The sequence below is a fragment of the Podarcis filfolensis genome (genome assembly GCF_964270895.1).
Source record: "Podarcis filfolensis genome assembly, chromosome: Z".
NCBI classification, from domain to species: Eukaryota; Metazoa; Chordata; class Lepidosauria; order Squamata; family Lacertidae; genus Podarcis; species Podarcis filfolensis.
In genome coordinates, this window is record NC_139617.1 from 10,311,386 (window position 1) to 10,332,009 (window position 20,624).

At 43.7% G+C, this 20,624-nt stretch overlaps 1 protein-coding gene across 3 annotated transcripts in view; it reads left to right on the plus strand.

Annotated features, from left to right (window-relative positions):
• The window catches only part of LONRF3 (LON peptidase N-terminal domain and ring finger 3), a 48,939-nt gene that overhangs the window by 20,678 nt on the left and 7,637 nt on the right, over nt 1-20,624 (plus strand). For 2 of the 3 annotated variants that reach the window (XR_014543654.1, XM_083595726.1), the window contains exons 5-11: nt 1,026-1,248; nt 3,625-3,715; nt 6,941-7,055; nt 8,660-8,781; nt 17,060-17,218; nt 18,571-18,733; nt 20,042-20,191. Coding sequence is in view for 2 of the 3 variants with exons in the window: in XM_083595726.1 (XP_083451852.1) it covers nt 1,026-1,248; nt 3,625-3,715; nt 6,941-7,055; nt 8,660-8,781; nt 17,060-17,218; nt 18,571-18,733; nt 20,042-20,191 (1,023 nt within the window). In the remaining variant the exon portion in view is untranslated. The remainder of the gene's footprint in view (nt 1-1,025; nt 1,249-3,624; nt 3,716-6,940; nt 7,056-8,659; nt 8,782-17,059; nt 17,219-18,570; nt 18,734-20,041; nt 20,192-20,624) is intronic. The other variant, XM_083595727.1, reaches the window with a different exon arrangement.

Genomic DNA, 20,624 nt, shown 5'->3' on the forward strand with positions numbered 1-20,624 from the left:
ATAGACAGGACTAACTAAAGGTCTACTATAACTTAGTCACATACAAACTCCAGATTTTATGTAGAAGCATGAGATGTACCCTGCCTGGAAGGCCCCTTGAAAAAACTCAGATAATAGTTTGCCCCAATGGCAAACCTTGGCTTATGACTGCTAAGGTTAAATCTTGACCGGCTCTGGTAACCAGGCCTTTTAAAGCTTAACCTCAACAATAGCTTATTTTCTATTTTGAGTGTTATTAACTCCCATAAGAAATAGCCTCAATTTTCCAAAATCAATTGAATGAAGTAGTCAATCTTTTTCAAAGCCATACCACTTCATACTACTACAACTACTGATATTTTTTTATTTTTTTATTAACATAATACTGCTAATAATATACCTGCATGTTGCGAACCAGCTTGTTGGGCAGAAAGCAAAGTTTGAAACCTTCTCCCTGACATCTTACTTTTCTACATGCAGGGTATGTTTGGGAGGGGGAGGGGGGAATCATGTGAGCCTTCACTTGTAGGCTGAAATGATACCACCCTGAAGCAGATTTATTTTATTTACTGACCTTTTCATTTTCCTTTCAATATTTCCAAACTACCTCTGTATTTGTTTATCAGCTACCCAACACATAGTGATAATTTCTCTGGGAAACATGCAAACAGGAAGAAAATTTTAAAAACCACAATATGGGAGGAACACCATGAGAATGGGAGTTAAAATATCTCCCTGCTGCCCGTGGTGAGCAGGGAGTCGAATGAAGCCTGCTCTCTTCTCTGATAGAACCCTGTTCTTTGTTATTTCTTGGGCCTCATCTGCATTCTACATTTAAATCAGTATCATACTGCTTTAACCAATCACAGCTTATCCCAAAGAATCCTGGGAACTGTAGTTGGTCAGGAATGCAAGATAAAAAGGTTGTTAATAGAGGTGTTCCATGTTCTGTGCAGGTGCGCTTTGAGGATATCTGTGAAGGTCTTGTGAAGAACATCATCTCTGGGGATCAATAGTTCTAAAGAATAACCTTTTTCTTTGCACAGGAAAATATGGAAATGTGTGCTGCTCGCCGTGAAGATCAGAAAGCAGCTGACCGCAGTGGCTTAGAAAAGTCCACCCCAGTGGCAGAGAGCAAGAAAGGTAGTCATGCCTCTTCAGCGACTGAATCAGCCACCCTTATATCTGATCAGTGCAGTGTTCTAAAGAGAAAATACTGCTCTGATGAGGCCCCAAATACTGACCCACCTAGCAAAATTATGAAAAGGGGTAAGCTTTCTTTAAAAAATAAAAAAGAATCTATTTTAGCACTGAAGTAAAGTCGGGGACGCGGGTGACGCTGTGGGTTAAGCCACAGAGCCTAGGACCTGCCGATCGAAAGGTCGGCGGTTCGAATCCCCGCGGCGGGGTGAGCTCCCGTCGTTCGGTCCCAGCTCCTGCCTACCTAGCAGTTTGAAAGCACCCCTAAGTGCAAGTAGATAAATAGGGACCGCTTTCTAGCGGGAAGGTAAACGGCGTTTCCGTGTGCTGCGCTTGTGCTGGTTCGCCAGATGCAGCTTCGTCACGCTGGCCACGTGACCCGGAAGTGTCTTCGGACAGCGCCGGCTCCCGGCCTCTTGAGCGAGATGAGCGCGCAACCCTAGAGTCGGTCACGACTGGCCCTGATGGGCAGGGGTACCTTTACCTTTAAAGTGGCAATGCCAAAAAAAAGGATGGCTTATAATTTTTGCACTTTCTAATTTATATGGCTAGATGCATTTTTAAAATGTTACTTTAATTTAAATAGCAATACAGTACACCTCACCATAGTGTGGGAAGACTGAGGAGGTCACCTGAGTACCTGCTTAGTCTTCCATCCAGATGCTGACTGCTGATAGGCCATTTCCGGACCCTCATCCCTTCTGAAGTTTCTTTATTTAAATTGGGCTTGGACCTGAGAACCTTTCAAACAGAGGGTGGTTGTATCCAACAAAGTTTTACTCGCAAGGCATTAAGGGAAAATCAAATCAATATGTTCTATAAAGTAAAGGTAAAGGGACTCCTGACCATTAGGTCCAGTCGTGGCCGACTCTGGGGTTGCAGCACTCATCTCACTTTATTGGCCGAGGGAGCCGGCATACAGCTTCTGTGTCATGTGGCTAGCATGACTAAGCCACTTCTGGCGAACCAGAGCAGCGCACGGAAATACCGTTTACCTTCCTGCCAGAGTGGTACTTATTTATCTACTTGCACTTTGACATCCTTTTGAACTGCTAGGTTGGCAGGAGCCGGGACCGAACAATGGGAGCTCACCCCGTCGCAGGGATTCGAACCGCCGACCTTCTGATCGACAAGTCCTAGGCTCTGTGGTTTAACCCACAGCACCACCCGCGTCCCTGATAATATGTTCTATAGGTGGTATCTAACACCTTCAAAAATAGCTAGAATGTATAAAACAAAACATTTGTTTTTTTCTGTTTTTTTGTTGTTGTTCTGATGTATCAATAAAATCTATTTTAAAAAATGAAATTAATGGACCTGCATTAGTGATGTTCATTACTTTCAGTAGGTCTACTCTAAGTAGGACTAGCATTTGATACAAATCAGGATGTCTTCAAATAGAGGGAAGAGCCTAAATTTAAATTCAGTTGTAAAATCTGAATATGTACCTTTTTGGAAATGTTACTTGTAGCCAGGCTACATGAAGTGCAGAAAGAGGTGGTAGATTGTACCACTTCACATTGCATATGCCAGGGTTCACTACATCTTTGCATGAAAAAAACCACCACCCTCTATGTGTAAAAAATTAGCCCATCAGAAAGCGAGAGAAACTACATGTAGGAAAGTCTTGTTCATTATTTTTTAAAAAAAATGCCATGGGGCTGGAGGATTCTAAAATACAACAAATCCCTTCTCTCTGAAGTGGCACCATCCAGAATTTTACCACTGTATGTTCTTCATAGGGACGTGGGTGGCGCTGTGGGTTAAACCACAGAGCCTAGAACTTGCTGATCAGAAGGTCGGTGGTTTGAATCCCTGCAATGGGGTGAGCTCCCGTTGCTTGGTCCCTGCTCCTGCCACCCTAGCAGTTCAAAAGCACTTCAAAGTGCAAGTAGATAAATAGGCACTGCTCTGGTGGGAAGGTAAACAGTGTTTCCGTGCGCTGCTCTGGTTCGCCAGAAGCGGCTTAGTCATGCTGGCCACATGACCTGGAAGCTGTACGCCGGCTCCCTTGGCCAATAAAGCAAGATGAGCGCTGCAACCCCAGAGTCGGCCACGACTGGACCTAATCGTCAGGGGTCCCTTTACCTTTACCTTTATGTTCTGCATAAAGTACGTGTGGATTAAATGCCCCCTTAAACACAATGGTGTGGGGTGAGTGACAACACTTTTCTCTAAACTATAAAACTTTTGTATTAAGCACTTACGAATGTTAGACCTTTGAACCTGCAGACACGATTGTGATGCCCAAAAATGTGAGGTGCAAATGGTGGGTTCCTGTGGGAGAGACGATTGTTAAGTCACCAATTTCGATTGTTTGGCGTTTACACATCTGTGGCCAAGTGCACACTTTTAACTCCAATATATGCTCCTTCCAGGTCTGTAGTGTGTGTGTTTGGTTTTTCTCCTTCTTTGTCCCGCCCCCCCCACTCCCATTTTTAACAGATGCAAGTAAGGGGAAAGGATCCAGTGCTGGGAAGAGTTCTCTGTTTGGATTTGTGGAACCGTCAGATATGGAGTGTTCGTTGTGCATGAGGTAACCATTACTATCTTCTTGTCTAAAATAGGTACAGGAAACTTTTCAGTCTGCAGATGTTGATTGACTACAACTCCCATCATCCCTAGTCCTTCTCCATGCTTGCTGGGGCTGATGGGAGCTGGCATTCAGCAACTTCTGGAGGGCCAGAGGTTCCTTGTGGCTAATGAGGAGACTCTCCCCAGAGTCTGCAGAGAAGGGTCGAGGAAACCCCAAAAAGACCAGAGGCATAGCAGGGCTCTGTTTAGGCTGCCCAGCCTCCCTGCCTAACAGCTGATGTGCAGGGTCGCGCAGCAGCAGCTTCCGCTTTCCCACGTGTCCTCCAGATATTTTGGTGTGGATTGGAAAGAAACTGGGGGAGAGAGAGCTGGAGAGCAGGGGAAAATAGGCTTTTAGAGGCTTTTTAGAGGGTGCTCCCCACTTTACACAATTCCACTTAGGCACGCAGGGGCCCAGAACGTAACCCCCATGTAAGTGGGGGGGATGCCTGTACTTCTTAAATAGGGTCCAAGCCAGTGGACCTTCCACTCATCAGCCTAACTGACTCACAACTTGCTCGGGGAAAGCAGAGCTGGTTTCCAGCCTTATCCCACCCCTGAGATCAAAGCAGCTTGCTCATTTCCCTGGTAGACCCCCTCAATTTCCCAAAGCCCAGGAACTCCAAGACAAACTCACCTTGCATTTCCCAGACAGCTCCATTATAATTTATTCAGAGCATACAGGCAGACCATGCTCCCCCAAGTCTCTTCCAGGGGTGGAAGAATATGCTGATCTCTTATGACTCTGAGCCTAACCTTTCAGTAGCTGAATTCCAAGCTTATAGGGATTCTAGAGTGCTGGGACTGGCAACCACACACATATCAACAGTCGGATTATGAAACTTTATCAGAAATAAATGAGTCTTGAAAAAAGAGACAATGTACATAATTTTTTAAACCCAAGAAAATCTTTAATAAAAATTATTTTTTTAAAAAAGAAAAAAAGAAATAAATGGTGGGGGAAAGCAGGCAACAGGTCAAACAGAATGCAAAATAAATCAAAGTGCTTTGGCTGTATAGCTGGACTAATCCTAGCCTATAAGCCACAGGACAGTATTTTTGGTCTACTTACAAGTAGGCAGCAAGGATCGTCAGATCCAGCCTGGATCCCTAATGGTAAGAGGGACCATAGCTGCAGCTCAGCTTTTAAAGGCTTTCTCTCCTCTCCTTGGAGGGAGCAACCCCTGGCTCTTTCTGACTAGTGACAGCCACAGTCAGTTTGTCAGATATGTCACACCTCCCATATGGGAAACCCAAGTCCCCTTTTGCATTTGAACAGAACTGGCAGGAAATAGGTGACAGACCGGCTTAGAGAAGTGGTGGAAGCAGGAGATCTGTCCTTTGTGACAGATGCAAACCAAGGTGCAGTGTTAACTCAGGAATAGAAACCCACTTGAAACCAATTCTGGAACCTGCTTAGTGCTAACCATGGTTGATGGTGGTGCCAACATAACCCTGAAAGCTGGAGGGTGGCATTCAAATTCTTCAGGAGAGGGAATGAAAAGGAATGTAAGCATGAACACCTAGAAACAATTGTTCAGGTTGCTAGGCAGGTGATAGGTTGCCTGAATTGCTGGAAATCCATGCAACTGATTTGGCATGGGTCTGAGTCTTTTTACTTTAACTTGTAGAGCTTGTCATAATTGCCCATAAGGAAATTCAACGAAATCTGCATACTGTATTTCCTTGAACCAGTAACCCAGTGATCTCATCTCCAACCGGCCCAAGCTGTTATTAACCCAGTTTGCCCGCCCAACTAAGTAATGTAGTTGACCTACATCCAGGGAGTGAGTCAGGGACAGACCAAGAAACCTGCATAAACAGCTGCAGCACACCTAGGTAATTGGACAGAATTTCTCCAAGGCTGCTTTTTAATCCTCTCCCCTGATCCTTCTCCATAAAACACATTCAGACTCGTACCCTGAACTGCTTTGAACTCAGGTGCTTGAATCCTCATCCTTGTTCCAGGTGAGCTAATAGAATACAGTGATACCTCGGGTTACAGACGCTTCAGGTTGCGTTTTTTCGGGTTACGGACCTCCGAAACCTGGAAGTACCAGAACAGGTTACTTCCGGGTTTTGGTGGTCGCACATGCGCAGAAGCGCTAAATCGCTTTTGCTCATGCGCAGAAGCGCCGAATCACAACCCGCGCGTGCACAGACGCACTGCTGCGGGTTGCAAACTTGCATCCCGCACGGATCACGTTCGCAACCCGAGCGTCCACTGTAATTTTGGCTGCTCTGCTGGAAGTGACAAGTTGCTGGAGGAGAGGACTTTCAGGCCCACCCCAAATATTAAAACTTTCAGCCACCACCACCGTATTAACATTTCAGGCCCCCAATCTGTAACAACTTTCAGCTGAGTCATGGCTTTCCCCAAAGCAGCCTGAGACTGTAGTTTGTAAAAGGTGCTGCGAGTTGTTAGGAGACCCCTATTTCCCTTGCAGAGCTACAGTTTTCACAGTGCCCTGGGAAGAAGGATTGGTTGTGAAACCACTCTGGGAACTGGAGCTCTGTGAAGGGAATAGAGGCCTCCTAGCAACTTTCAGCATCCTTTACAAACCGCTGTTCCCAGGGATCTCCATGATATTGCTTTTAACTGTATAGTGCATGTGGGGCCCTAGACACATAAAATAGATTTCTACTTATATGATTTCATAGTTACACATATGCAGACACGTAACAAGGAAACCCTATACAGATCAGCTTTTCCACTATTAAAGGAACTCATTCTCTCTGTGGATCCTTATATAGTCAATAGGTGACTATTGACTATATAACACAAACAAAGGGACATCAGTAGGTTCAGGGAAATCCTAGGATTTGGAAAGAAATAAAAAATTAAGGAAGGGACACCTCAGTCAGCCCAATGAGGACTGAGTATGCTCAATGATCAAGGCATTCTGACTGATTTAGACAAGAAAAATGAGGGAACTGAGTGGAGTATCCTCCAAAAGGGTAAGGCTGGCTGGCTGAAACTCTGGATAGGAAGACCTCACACAGCAACATTTTGTTGCTGTTCTACTTGTAACACTCCTGATGTTTTTGGTCCTTGGGATGTTTGGAACTTCACCCTTGCCACATTGATTGTTCATGGGTGTCAACTGCTGTGAATTCCCATGCCTTCCATTATTCCTGCTAAAAGATTGTATTGCTTTTCTTTCCTCTCCTGATTTTTCCGTACCAGGGTCTTCTACGAACCTGTCACCACCCCTTGTGGACATACCTTCTGCCTGAAATGCCTGGAAAGATGTTTGGATCACAAACCAAATTGCCCCCTGTGCAAAGAGGGTCTCTCAGAGGTGAGCCTGTGTTGCTTGTGTCTTGTCACTGATGTTTCTCTAAATATTGGCATGCACCTGGGGTGGGTTAGGGACTGAAATGAGTCGTGAAACTGGAAGGACTCTATCGCAATGGGCAGAACAACTGGTTTCCATGCAGGAGATCCCAGGTTCAAATCCCTCTATCTCCATGTAGGGCTAGGAATTTCCCTCTGGAATAGGCAGCTTCCTGGGTTCCTGTATTGAAATGCTCCTTTTGCCATAGCCCATGTTAGGCATTCTGCTCATGCCCCCTCAACCCCTGCCCCTCTTGGCTTATGAAATACAGCAGAGGGAGGGTAACTGGTTGGGTCCAGTGGTTAATGCTTCACTGCATGAGGGGGTGGTCCCTGCTGCTTCTAAAGAAACTGGCTCTGGACCCTAGGGATTGGAACAGCTATTGACCAGTTGCCAATACCCCATTCGGGGGGAAGGTGGTGGAGAAGTCTGTAGTGAGGCAGCTGCAGGCATTATTTGAGGACATGGATTATTTGGATCCATTCCAATCTGGGTTCAGGCCTGGCCACAGAACTGAGTCGCCCTTGGTTGCCCTGATGGATGACCCTTGCAGAGAGCAGGACAGAGAGGGGGTGTGACTTTGCTCCTGCCGCTTGATCCTTTGTTGGCATTTGATACCATGGTATCCTCCTGGACATTCATGCTTATACAAGTCTACCCCAATGCTTAATGGGACGCGGGTGGCGCTGTGGTCTAAACCACAGAGCCTAGGGCTTGCTGATCAGAAGATCGGCGGTTTGAATCCCCACGACGGGGTGAGCTCCCGTTGCTCGGTCCCTGCTCCTGCCAACCTAGCATTTCGAAATCACGTCAGAAAGTGCAAGTAGATAAATAGGTACCGCTCCGGTGGGAAGGTAAACGGCGTTTCCATGTGTTGCTCTGGTTCACCAGAAGCAACTTAGTCATGCTGGCCATATGACCCAGAAGCTGTACACAGGCTCCCTCGGCCAGTAAAGTGAGATGAGCGTCGCAACCCCAGAGTCATTCGCGACTGGACCTAATGGTCAGGGGTCCCTTTACCTTTTTCTGATGCTTACAAATACTGGTGTGAGCATTTAACATTTTGTATGTTTTAGGTTCCCTGCTAGGTATAAAAACCCTTACCATGTTCAGGGCATGCAAAGCACTGTGTGGAACGCCCCCCACCTGCCTTAGGCCCAACCCCATCTTTGCCTGCCCCACACTTGATGTCAGGTGTAGAGCAGGTAGCAATGCTTGGTCGGTGAGCATGGTTTCTTTGCAAACTTTCGTATTCATAACTCCGCCCACCTGGAAATCACGCAACTCCCCTCCCACTAGTAGAATTTAGCATATTGGGCTTCAGCCCCAGAACCTATTGATTCAGACACGTTAATGGCACTATTATTTGCTTGTCACATTTTATTCCATACACCCTTGAAAGGGCTCCATACAAGGCAGGGCAGTTTCAGAGGCAGTCTGTTAGCTAGAGGACAAAAATAAAATAAAAAATCAGATGAAGCTGAAGATTTTAACAGGAGAAGCTGCTCTAACGGAATCCTGAACATTTCTAAACCAAGCCTGAGAGGAACCCCTGTTTTCTGTTCCAGTGTTTGGCAATGAGGAAACACTATAAGACAGTGCTGGTGGAAAACTTAATAGCAAAGTACCTTCCTGAGCAACTCACAGAAAGAAGGAGACTTCATGAAGAGGAAATTGCTGAACTTTCCAAGTATGTCATATGTCTTTTCCCCAGTCCCCTCCAAGTGGATTTCCCCTCTTCCACCTCCCTTCCCAATAGTTAACCCTCCAGGAGTGAAGAGTTATGAAAGGTGTCAGAAAGTTATTCCGTTGATGCAGAACTGACCCAGTGCATTGGGGGAGGGAATCAGAACCTTACCTCAAATACACTCAGCTATCAACCTACCAAAAAATGGTTTCATGTAACAAATGTTTGCAATAGTTCTGTATAATCATTTTTAAATACAGTGGTACCTCAGGTTACATACGCTTCAGGTTACATACGCTTCAGGTTACAGAGTCCACTAACCCAGAAATAGTGCTTCAGGTTAAGAACTTTGCTTCAGGATAAGAACAGAAATCGGGCTCCGGCGGCGTGGCAGCAGCAGGAGGCCCCATTAGCTAAAGTGGTGCTTCAGGTTAAGAACGGTTTCAGGTTAAGTATGGACCTCCAGAACGAATTAAGTACTTAACCTGAGGTACCACTGTAGATTCATGGATAAGGGTTATAGCTAGCTAATTCTTGCTTACAGTAAACCCACTGAAATTAATAGACCCATGTCCGTTAATTTCAATAGGTCTGCTCTTGAGTGGCTACAACCGTAAGTGTTTATGACTTAAGGTTTGACCTGAAAGTTTTGTTTCTTAATTATCCTGTCAGCTGGGGTAGAATTCCTTTGTGCCCAAGGTGTTGTTGGGGTTTATGCAAGCAAAGTCCAGCAAAGCAATAAAACTTTTTCACCTGGAGGCAAAGGCTTAGGAGAATTTTCCAACTGTTGCCTCCTTCAGAACCAGCTCACCCATTAGGCAAGGTGAGCCTGCTACTTCAGGCGGCAGAAGCCCCCGGGGAAGCACACCCACAGGCAAAGTGCCAACTCTATCTGTGCTGATTTGGGGCTAGATTGCATCCATTTGGGGCAGGATTTCTCCCAAAATCTCATGAGACCTTGTGGCGCTGATGGCAGTGCCTAATCTCTGCCATGCTGGATGGGCCAGAGCAGGCAGTGGCAGGAGCAGGTAGATGGTGGCAGCAGAACCAAGGCAAAATTGGCACTTCTCGGTAGTGGCACCCTCCCTCTGGAACACCCTCCCTTCAGATGTCAAGGAAATAAACAACTAGCTGACTTTTAGAAGACATCTGAAAGCAGCTCTGTTTAGGGAAGTTTTCAATGTTTGATGTTTTAGTATTTTTGGAAATGTGCTGTGAGCCGCCCAGATTGGCTGGGGAAACCCAACCAGATGGGCTGGTAATAATAATAATACAGTAACAACAACAACAACAACAACAACAACAACAACAACAACAACAACAATAATAATTATAAAGCCTATCAGTCTTCTCTTGAATCTCTCTCTGGTTCCAGAGGGGATTCACATAAGCTTTTAGCATTCTCAGAACCAGTGGGGTTTTTTAATTAAAAAATGTTTAGAGGTACTCTCATTTTGACTCAAAAAAATACCATTTTATAGTTCAAATCGGGAAAAATAAATACAGTAAATGGACAAAAGTACAAAGATTCACAAAATGTTTAGGGGTATTCATACGCTTGCATCCCCACAGAAAAAAGCACTGCTCAGAACTCTCACACCAAGCAGGCTTTGGTACCCTATCTCCTGCAACATCTCTGTGCAGAAGTCTGCATTTGCAAGCTCCCCTTCTCTGTTCAGCTGAGCGGAAAGGGTAGGAACACGATGTGCCATCCTGGTACAAGATAAGGGATCACGAGCTGCGACCTTGATTCTCTCGTCAGCAGTACATTGAAAAGATAATCCTCTGTGCCCAACAGATCATAAACAGGTGTTTGGAGAAGGACAAGAGATTGGGGGGGGGCGGCTAGTTCTGAATAACCCTCCATGCGCTGCTGGAGAGGTTCAGCAATGTGTACAGCTGTGCGTGGGTTTCATATGGCTGATGTACTCACTGATTACACTGTATGTGATGCACCAACACCCCTCCCCCGGGGGAGACTTGCCCACTCTTTTTAGCTGGGCAGCGGGGAAGAGCCTACTCTGTTGGAAACTGTTGTGTTGTGCGGGAGTCTGGACCTACCCATCCCTAATTTTGACTGCATCAAGATAGCTGGGGTTGCACTGGTTGGGTTTTGCTGTGTTTGCTGTATTCAGACAACATTTATTCCATTTTCTTTACATTTCCTTCCCGCCCCCCCCCATTTTTTCTTTTCTTTTTTTTAAAGAAATATTTATTGAAGTTTTACAAAAACAAATATGCAAGAACACATAATAAAATAAAAAAGAAAAATAAAGATACAACATACAAAAACACAGAAAAAATAAGAAAAATTAAAAACAATTCCATTTTTCATAACTTAAAACTCCTTTGCTTGTTTCTTTGACCTCCTCACACCTCCCCTTCTTGTATTCCCATTTAAATAATCAAATCAGCAAATCCTTACCCTCTTTCATTTATCTTAACTCTATATCTTAACATTTTATAACTCTGTATTTTCATCCATTATCAATTCATTTTTGCATATTCTTATTAACTTTGTTGCTAATACCACTTATTTCCAATCCAACATCATTTTAATTATGTTTTTACCTAACCCTTTTTTCATATTCTCTTAAAGCATTACAGCTGGAAACCACTTAATTTCTATCCAACATCATTCTAACATTCATTAATTTTACAATATTTCTGTAGATAGTCTTTAAATTTCTTCCAATCTTCTTCCACCGACTTCTCCCTGGTCTCGGATTCTGCCAGTCATTTCTGCCAATCCCATATAGTCCATCACCTTCATCTGCCATTCTTCCAGGGTGGGTAGATCTTGTGTCTTCCAATACTTTGCAATAAGTATTCTTGCTGCTGTTGTAGCGTACATAAAAAAAGTTCTGTCCTTCTTTGGCACCAATTGGCCGACAATGCCCAAAAGGAAGGCCTCTGGTTTCTTCAGGAAGGTATATTTAAATACCTTTTTCATTTCATTATAGCTCATTTCCCAGAAAGCCTTAATTCTTGGGCACGTCCACCAAAGCTGAAAGAACGTACCTTCAGTTTCTTTACATTTCCAACATTTATTATCGGGCAAATGATATATTTTTGCAAGCTTGACTGGGGTAATGTACCACCTGTATATCATTTTCATAATATTCTCTCTTAAGGCATTACATGCCGTAAATTTCATACCTGTGGTCCACAACTGTTCCCAGTCAGCAAACATAATGTTGTGACCCATATCTTGTGCCCATTTGATCATAGCAGATTTAACCGTTTCATCCTGCGTATTCCATTTTAACAGCAAGTTATACATTCTTGAAAGTATCTTAGTTTTGGGATCTAACAGTTCTGTTTCCAATTTTGATTTTTCCACCTGGAAACCAATTTTTTTATCCAAATTATATGCCTCCATTATTTGATAATAATGAAGCCAATCTCGCCCTTTGTTTTTTAGTTTCTCAAAACTCTGCAGTTTTAGTCTATCTCCCTCTTGTTCCAAAATTTCCCAATATTTCGGCCATTTGGCCTCCATATTGAACTTTTTCTGGGCTTTTGCTTCCATTGGTGACAGCCACCTTGGGGTTTTATTTTCCAATAAATCCTTATATCTTATCCAAACATTGAACAAAGCTTTCCTGACAATATGGTTCTTAAATGCTTTATGTGCTTTAACCTTGTCGTACCACAAATATGCATGCCACCCGAAAACATTGTTAAAACCTTCTAAATCCAAAATGTCTGTGTTCTCAAGAAGCAGCCAGTCTTTCAACCAGCAGAATGCTGCTGATTCATAGTAAAGTTTAAAGTCTGGCAGGGCAAATCCACCCCTTTCCTTTGCATCAGTTAATATCTTGAATTTTATTCTGGGCTTCTTGCCCTGCCAGACAAATCTAGAGATATCTTTCTGCCACTTCTTGAAACAATCCATCTTGTCCACAATTTGCAGTGTTTGAAACAAAAACAGCATTCTAGGCAATACATTCATCTTTATAGCTGCAATTTGTCCCAACAAGGAAAGCTTCAAATTTGACCAAATTTCTAAGCCTTTTTTCACTTCCGTCCAACATTTTTCATAATTATCTTTAAATAAGTTCCCATTTTTTGCTGTCATGTTAATCCCCAAGTATTTCACTTTCTTAACCACAGTCAAACCTGTCTCATTCTGAAACCTCTCTCTTTCAATCAGTGTTAAATTTTTCTCTAAAACCTTAGTTTTTGACTTGTTCAGTTTGAATCCTGCCACTTGACCAAATTCTTGAATTAGTTCTAAAACCCTTTTAGTACTAGATTCTGGCTCCTGTAACGTCAATACTAAATCATCTGCAAATGCTCTCAATTTGTACTGTTTGGCTCCGACCTGTATACCTTTAACCAACCTGTCCCTTCTAATCATATTCAGCAGAACCTCCAGGACCGATATAAAAAGCAATGGGGAGATTGGGCACCCCTGTCGTGTCCCTTTTTCTATCTTAAATTCTTCCGTCACCACATTATTTACAGTTAATTTAGCCTTTTGTTCAGAATATATTGCACCTATACCATTTTCAAAACCTTGGCCTACCCCCATCCCCTGTAGGTTCTTTTTCATAAAACTCCAAGAGATATTGTCAAAGGCTTTCTCAGTGTCCACAAATATCAGAACTGCTTTAGTGTTTATATTCACTTCTAGTTTTTCCAGAATATCAATTATCTTCCTCAAATTATCAGACAAATGTCTTCCCGGGAGAAAGCCCGCTTGGTCTTTATGAATCTCTTCCATCAATACTTTTTTCAATCTCTTGGCCAAAATGTCAGCAAAAATTTTGTAATCCACATTAAGTAACAATATAGGGCGGTAGTTCTTAAGCTGAGTCTTTTCAGTCTCTGTTTTTGGTATAAGTGTAATATACGCCTCTTTCCACGACTCTGGTGCCCTCTTCCCTTCCAGAATTTCATTGCAGACTTCCTTCAAAGGTTGTAATAACCACTCTTTCAAAGATCTATAATATCTAGAAGTCAGTCCATCCGGTCCTGGAGATTTGCCCAATTGCATATTTTGAATGGCACCTTCTACTTCCTGTTCAGATATTTTATAGTTCAACATTAATTTACTTTCTTGAGAGATTTTTTGTAATCCATTTGTCTTCAAAAATCGGTCTATGTCCATTTCTTTCTGTGGCCCTTGTGAGTATAATTGCTTAAAATACCTATGGAAACAATTTCTAATCTCATTTGGGTTATGTATGTTCTTTCCTTCCACTTCTAAATTTGTAATAGTATTTAATTTTTGTCTTTTTTTCATTTGCCAAGCCAACAATTTCCCACATTTATTGGCTGATTCAAATGTTTTTTGTCTCATTTGTTTAATTTTCCATTCTATTTCCTGATTCATCATTTCCATATATTGTACTTGATATAGTTTTATTTCTCTCAAGATCTCCTGCGACTTTGGTTTTGCCCTCAATTTCTTCTCACTTTCTTTTATTTTCTCCAAATTTTTATCTCCCCCCCCCCAATTTTTTCATTGATTTTCCAAATTTATTACAAACATCAAAAAAGGAAAAAGGAAACAAACAAACAAACATAGATCCTAACTGTAATAGTTCCATTTTTGTTAACATTGTTGGGTTACTTCTTTGAATCCCCCTGGCTGAATTTCTCTGTATATCATTGTAACAGTTTTCCAAAACTATTTTCACATAACATTTACTTAGTAAATTAACATCTTTCTTTCTTTTCATTTTAACTTTAAACAGATTGTTCTATAACATCACATATTTAAATCCTAGGCCAGTCTGGTACTTGCAAGTATTTCTGTTTTAGTTATCTTAGCATATTTAGCTAAGTAGTCTTTAAATTTCGTCCATTCCTCCTGGCGTTCCTCCTCCTTCTGGTCGCGGACTCTTCCGGTCAGGTTGGCTAGTTCCCAAAAGTCCATCATCTTCATCTGCCATTCCTCCACTGTTGGCACTTCTTGTATTTTCCAGTTTTTAGCCAGCAAAATTCTAGCAGCAGTTGTGGCATACAAAAACAATCTAACATCTTTCTTGGGCAATTCCAAACCTATTATTCAAAGAAGAACATTTTGTTTACATTTCCTTACCTGATAGGCCACATGCAAACCATACATTTAAAACACTGTGGTGCTACTTTAGGCAATCATGGCTTCCCCCCACCCAAAAAAAATCTGGGAGGTGTTAAAACATTTCCCACCACCACCCTTGGGGAGTGTTGGCTATCACTCGTAGCTGAGTAAGATTGTCTTCCATGAGCACAGTCTTAACAGTGAGTCCGTAAGTGACTGTGGAGGCCAATTCTGGATCCACATGTCCTTCCACTGTGGGGACACTGGTTTCCTGGTGGGAGTGGATCACAGCGTGGATTTGCCAAGCGCGCCTTCCTCTTAGCCCATTTCTCTCTTGCCTCCTGAGTTCAAGTGTCTTCAAAGCTCATGACACCTTTGGTAAAGGCTATTCTCCAATTGGAGCACTCGCAGGCCAGGAGCAAGGATTCATTAAGAATGAAGTCTGTTTTTCTCTGAGAGGGACCCTGTTCTTGGATTTAAGCAAACATGGCTTCCCCCAAAGAATCCTTGGAGGTGTGGTTTGCCAAGAGTGCTGAGAGTTGTTAGGAGACCTGAAGGTACATTCTTTCACCTTTGGTGGACGTGCCCAAGAATCAAGGCTTTCTGGGAGATGATATATAATGAAATGAAAAAGGTATTTAAATATACCTTCCTGAAGAAACCAGAGGCCTTCCTTCTGGGCATTGTCGGCCAATTGGTGCCAAAGAAGGACAGAACTTTTTTTATGTACGCTACAACAGCAGCAAGAATACTCATTGCAAAGTATTGGAAGACACAAGATTTACCCACCCTGGAAGAGTGGCAGATGAAGGTGATGGACTATATGGGATTGGCAGAAATGACTGGCAGAATCCGAGACCAGGGAAAAGAGTCGGTGGAAGAAGATTGGAAGAAATTTAAAGACTATCTACAGAAATACTGTAAAATTAACGAATGTTAGAATGATGTTGGATAGAAATTAAGTGGTTTCCAGCTGTAATGCTTTAAGAGAATATGAAAAAAGGGTTATAAATAGGTAAAAACATAATGGTAAGGATTTGCTGAACCAACAGTTTGAGGTGGAATACAAAAAAGGGAGGTATGAAGAGGTCTGGGAAACAGGCTAAAGGAAAATAAGCAATGGAAAATTTGTGTGTGTTTTTTATTATTTTTATTTTGTATTTTTGTTATTGTTATTTTTTCATTTTATTGTAATACTTTAAAAAGATATTAATAAATATCTTATAAAAAAAAGAGAGAGAGTTGTTAGGAGACCACCTATTCTCCTCACAGAACTAAAATTACCAGAGTTTCTCTGAAAACTGTAGCTCTGTGAGGGGAATAGGGGTCACCTAACAACTCTTAGCACCCTTAAACTACAAGTCCCAGATTCCTTTGGGGGAAGCCATGACCATTAAAAGTCGTATGATACTGCTTTAAATGCATGGTGTGGCCTGAATATGGCTATGATCTTTCCCACAACATAAAAAAAAAACCCACCTGGGAATCTAGTGGAAGTTTAGTACCCATTCCGTGTTCATTGTTTCCAGAGAGAGAGAAAATCAGCTTGCAACCCTGTTAACTTGGAAAATAGCAGGAGTTGTGTGTGACTAAATATGAAGCGGCATCCCAGCATACACTTCTTTCTCACCATTTAAAAACTAGTGTTCCATTGCAGTATATTGATCAAAAAGCCACAGTCCCATAGACCAACAGATGCTGCAGCATAAAAGGAATGATAGAAAGCGAGACAGAAGCGCCAGGAAAAAATAACACAATACAGTGGTACCTCTGGTTATGTACTTAATTCGTTCCAGAGGTCAGTTCTTAACCTGAAACTGTTCTTAACCTGAAGCGCCACTTTAGCTAATGGGGCCTCCTGCTGCTGCCGTGCCACCGGAGCACAATTTCTGTTCTCATCCTGAAGCAAAGTTCTTAACCCGAGGTACTATTTCTGGGTTAGCGGAGTCTGTAACCTGAAGCATATGTAACCTGAAGCGTATGTAATCTGAGGTACCACTGTAAACCCCACATATGAATGCAGATGACAGCTAAAAATCTAGTAGATTCGCAAAACGATACAAAAAACCAGGAACTGCGGGCTTGCCCTCTAGTATGATACGAAGAAACAAACGATATTCTGAGTTGATCGCCGCCCTCTCTGTCAGTTTAATATTTGCCCCTCTTCCACACTCTGCCTCTCTTGTGTTTTGCATTGTGAGCAAGTGTAGCATGTTCAGAGTCTTAACCCAAAGGTTTGTCCTGCAGCTTGAATAAGAATGTCCCCATCTTTGTCTGCACGATGGCCTATCCGACCGTCCCTTGCCCGCTGCACATCTTTGAACCATGCTACCGACTGATGATCCGCAGATGTATGGAAACTGGCACTAAGCAGTTTGGGATGTGCCTTGGGGACCCTGTCAGAGGGTGAGTGACAGAGAGCATGATGCTGTTATGTGCTGCTAGACCAGCTTTGCCCAACATGAGTCCCTCCAGATGTTTTGGACATGGGGGGGAAGGGTCACTATGCAGTGGTAGTGCACAATTTTCCTGCATCTCCAGGTAGGGCTGAGAGGGGCTCTTCTCTGAATACCTGGGGACCTCCTCCCAGTTGGCATAGACCAGAGGGGAATAAGCTGCCTGAGCCTAGGGGCCACATTCTCTTCCCGGCAGGGGCTGAATTCCAGTGGTGGGTAGTACCAGAGGAAAATGTAGGTGGAGCAACAGGTGAACATTTTGCCTTTGTACAACAGGGTAGTTTGTGCGCACACTCACTCTTTCCTCCACCCAGGGAAGCAAGAGGCGTTATCAAAATTCAAGGGCACATTCCAGCCAGGCATTGTCATGGACTGGTTGGGCACAGAGGAATGGTGGGAGAAACCAGCTGAGGAACCCCCAAGGGAAGATGGCTCAGAGCCTGTGGAGTGGTGGTGGGGCAAAGGTGAATGGACAGAGGGAGAAGAGGGGGCAGAGTGCAGGGAGGAGGTGTTGGAAGCTGAAGATGCAACAGGGGTTAGTGAGCAGGAACAGGCTGGGGCAGAGAGCGGTCCAGAATCTGAGGCAGAAGAGGAGGCTGTAGAGGAGGGGGGCCAAGAGGCAGAGAAGAAGCCAAGTAGTCTCCCTTTCCTGCTGTGACCAGCTCCCCTCCATCTTGGTTGCCCAGTACCCACAGAGATATGAAGAGGGCAGAGCAGAGATACAGAAGGTGAGGAAGTCTCAGGTTCCTTGGAAGAACCCGGGAGGAGGAGGAGACTTAGCTGTGGGAAGGCAGGGACCTACAGTCCTTGCCACTCCCTTATGGGGCAAGATCCACCAGCTGTGCTTACTAGGCCTGGCCTCCTGAGCTGTTTTTTTTCCTTTAATAGCTCACACTGATGCCGTGTGAGTTATTACTGACCTGCTCCTGGTACCCAGCCCTGACAGGTACCAACACTCAATGAGGTTGCAATGCTGGGTCAATGAGGCGTGTGGTGTGGAGAGAGTCATGAGGGCCAAATAGAGAGGCTTGGAGAGCCACATTTGGCCTTTGGGCCTGAGGTTCCCAACCCCTGCTGTAGGCAATACTGAGTGAGATGGATCAATAGTCTGATTAGACAGCTTCCTATGGTTCTGTGGACCACAAGCTCCATCTGCCTGGGGGAAATCCTAAAATGTCTGGAAAGACACCAAGTTGAGCAAGTCTGAAGTAGACTGCTGAATATCTTCACCATTGACCTGTGGAAACTGCGGCCAGAAAAGAGTAACTCTTGTTTCTTTACCTTGTCCTTTCTGGCTAACAGATTTGCAGATTATGGCTGTATGCTGGAGATAAAAAATGTTCAGTTCTTTGCTGATGGCCGATCTGTGGTTGACAGTATTGGCAAGAGGAGATTCAAGGTGTTGAAGCATGGCCAACGCGATGGATACAACACCGCAGACATTGAGTACATAGAAGATCAGAAGGTGAGCATTGACTCGATGTGCCAGAGCTACAGCTTCCAGAGTTCCCTGGGAATAGGAATTGTTGTTAAAACACTCTGGAAACTAGAGCTCTGTGGTGTCTCCAAACAACTCTCAGCCCCTTTAACAGACTACAGTTCCTAGAATTCTTTGCAGGGAGCCATGAACGTTCTCCCTCAGGAGGTGGTAGACTCTCCTTCCTTGGAGGTTTTTAAGCAGAGGTTGGATGGTCATATGTCATGGATGCTTTAGCTGAAATTCCTGCATTGGGTTGGACTAGATGACCCTTGGGGTCCCTTCCAACTCTATGATTCTCTGATGCAAAGTAGGGATGTGGTCTTGTGTCCTTCCTTGACAATTTGACCGACAAGATAGTAACAGGTCTACTTTGTTCCTTAGGCTCAGGGAAAGTGTCTGTCATGGTCTTGGCTCTGCAGACCCTAATTTGTGGAGTCCTGATGTTCAGTGGTCTCCTGCCTACCACTCTCTGGTTCAGTGGGCCCCAGTATCTGGCTCAGAGCCAGAAAGCCAGTCAAGCCCCTCAGCCAGTGGACCTGCGGCTATTGATTCAGTGTCGTGGCCACCACTGCATTCTGGGTTCCTGACATATCCATGCTTTCTTACTGCTTTAATTTAATTTGATTTAATTTAACAGGATTTATATACTGCTTCATCAAAACCTACCTGGTTTACATAAATATATACATTAAAATTACTGGTTAATGTAAGTTGGGTGGAATATTTTTTAAAAATAAAACCAGCAGGTTCAAAGATAAACATATATAAAATAAAACTACATGTCAAATTCACATGTCTGGGTAGGCTTGCATAATAATAATAATAATAATAATAATAATAATAATAATAATAATAATAAATTATAGCAGGTGCCAAAAACAGTACAGTAAAGGCAGCTGCTTAATATCAATTATTTATTACCAGTATCATTTCATAGCCCCCTTTCCTCCAAAGAGCTGATTGTGGTATACTATTTTATTCTTGCAACAACCCTGTGAGGTAGGCCAGCTTCAGTGAGGAATGCCTTGACTTGAGCATCCCAAATCCAGCCTACAATCTTGACAACTAATCCAGGTGCCTGGGTTTCTTTGTTAGAATCCCTCTAAAACTGTTTTTCCCCTGACGCTCCCTGGTGATACGTCTTGGGATAGCTCAGTTTGGTAGAGCATGAGACTCTTCATCTTAGGGTCATGGGTTCAAGCCCCACATTGGGCAAAAGATTCCTGCATTGCAGGGGGTTGGACTAGATGACCCTTGTGTCCCCCTTCCAACTCTACAACTCTATGATTCCAGGTGCAAGGAGCAGAATGTGCTGAGCTGATGCTCCTTCACGAGTCTGTATATGACGAGGCCTACAAGTGGTTTGATGCCCTCGGTGCAGGGCTCAAGGGCCGTATCCTCGGTCACTTTGGTCCAATGCCTGCCAAGGATTCAGATCCACAGGTAGGTACAGGATGTAACACTCCGGCAGGGACAAGAATTTGAGCTCACTCAATTTGCCCAGTTCAATCCCAGGCGTCTCCAGGCAGGCCTGGGCGTGTGAAAACCTTGGAAACCTGGAGAGCTGCTGCCAGTCCGTGTAGACAGCACCAAACTAGATGAACTAATGGTCTGGCTTGGTATAAGGCAGCTTCCTCTATTCCTCACCCTTGGAGTGCACTGTTTAGAACAGAGTGATGCTTTGCACGCCATCCTTGCATTTTTGCGTGTATTTTACCTTGGGTCTAGTTTCAGTTATTTAATTATATTAAGCTTATTCATCTTGTTATATACCATATTTTTCGCTCCATAAGGCGCACCGGACCATAAGGAGCACCTAGTTTTTAGAGGGGGAAATCAAGAAAAAAGTCTTATCCCCCCCCCCCCCGCCAGCCCC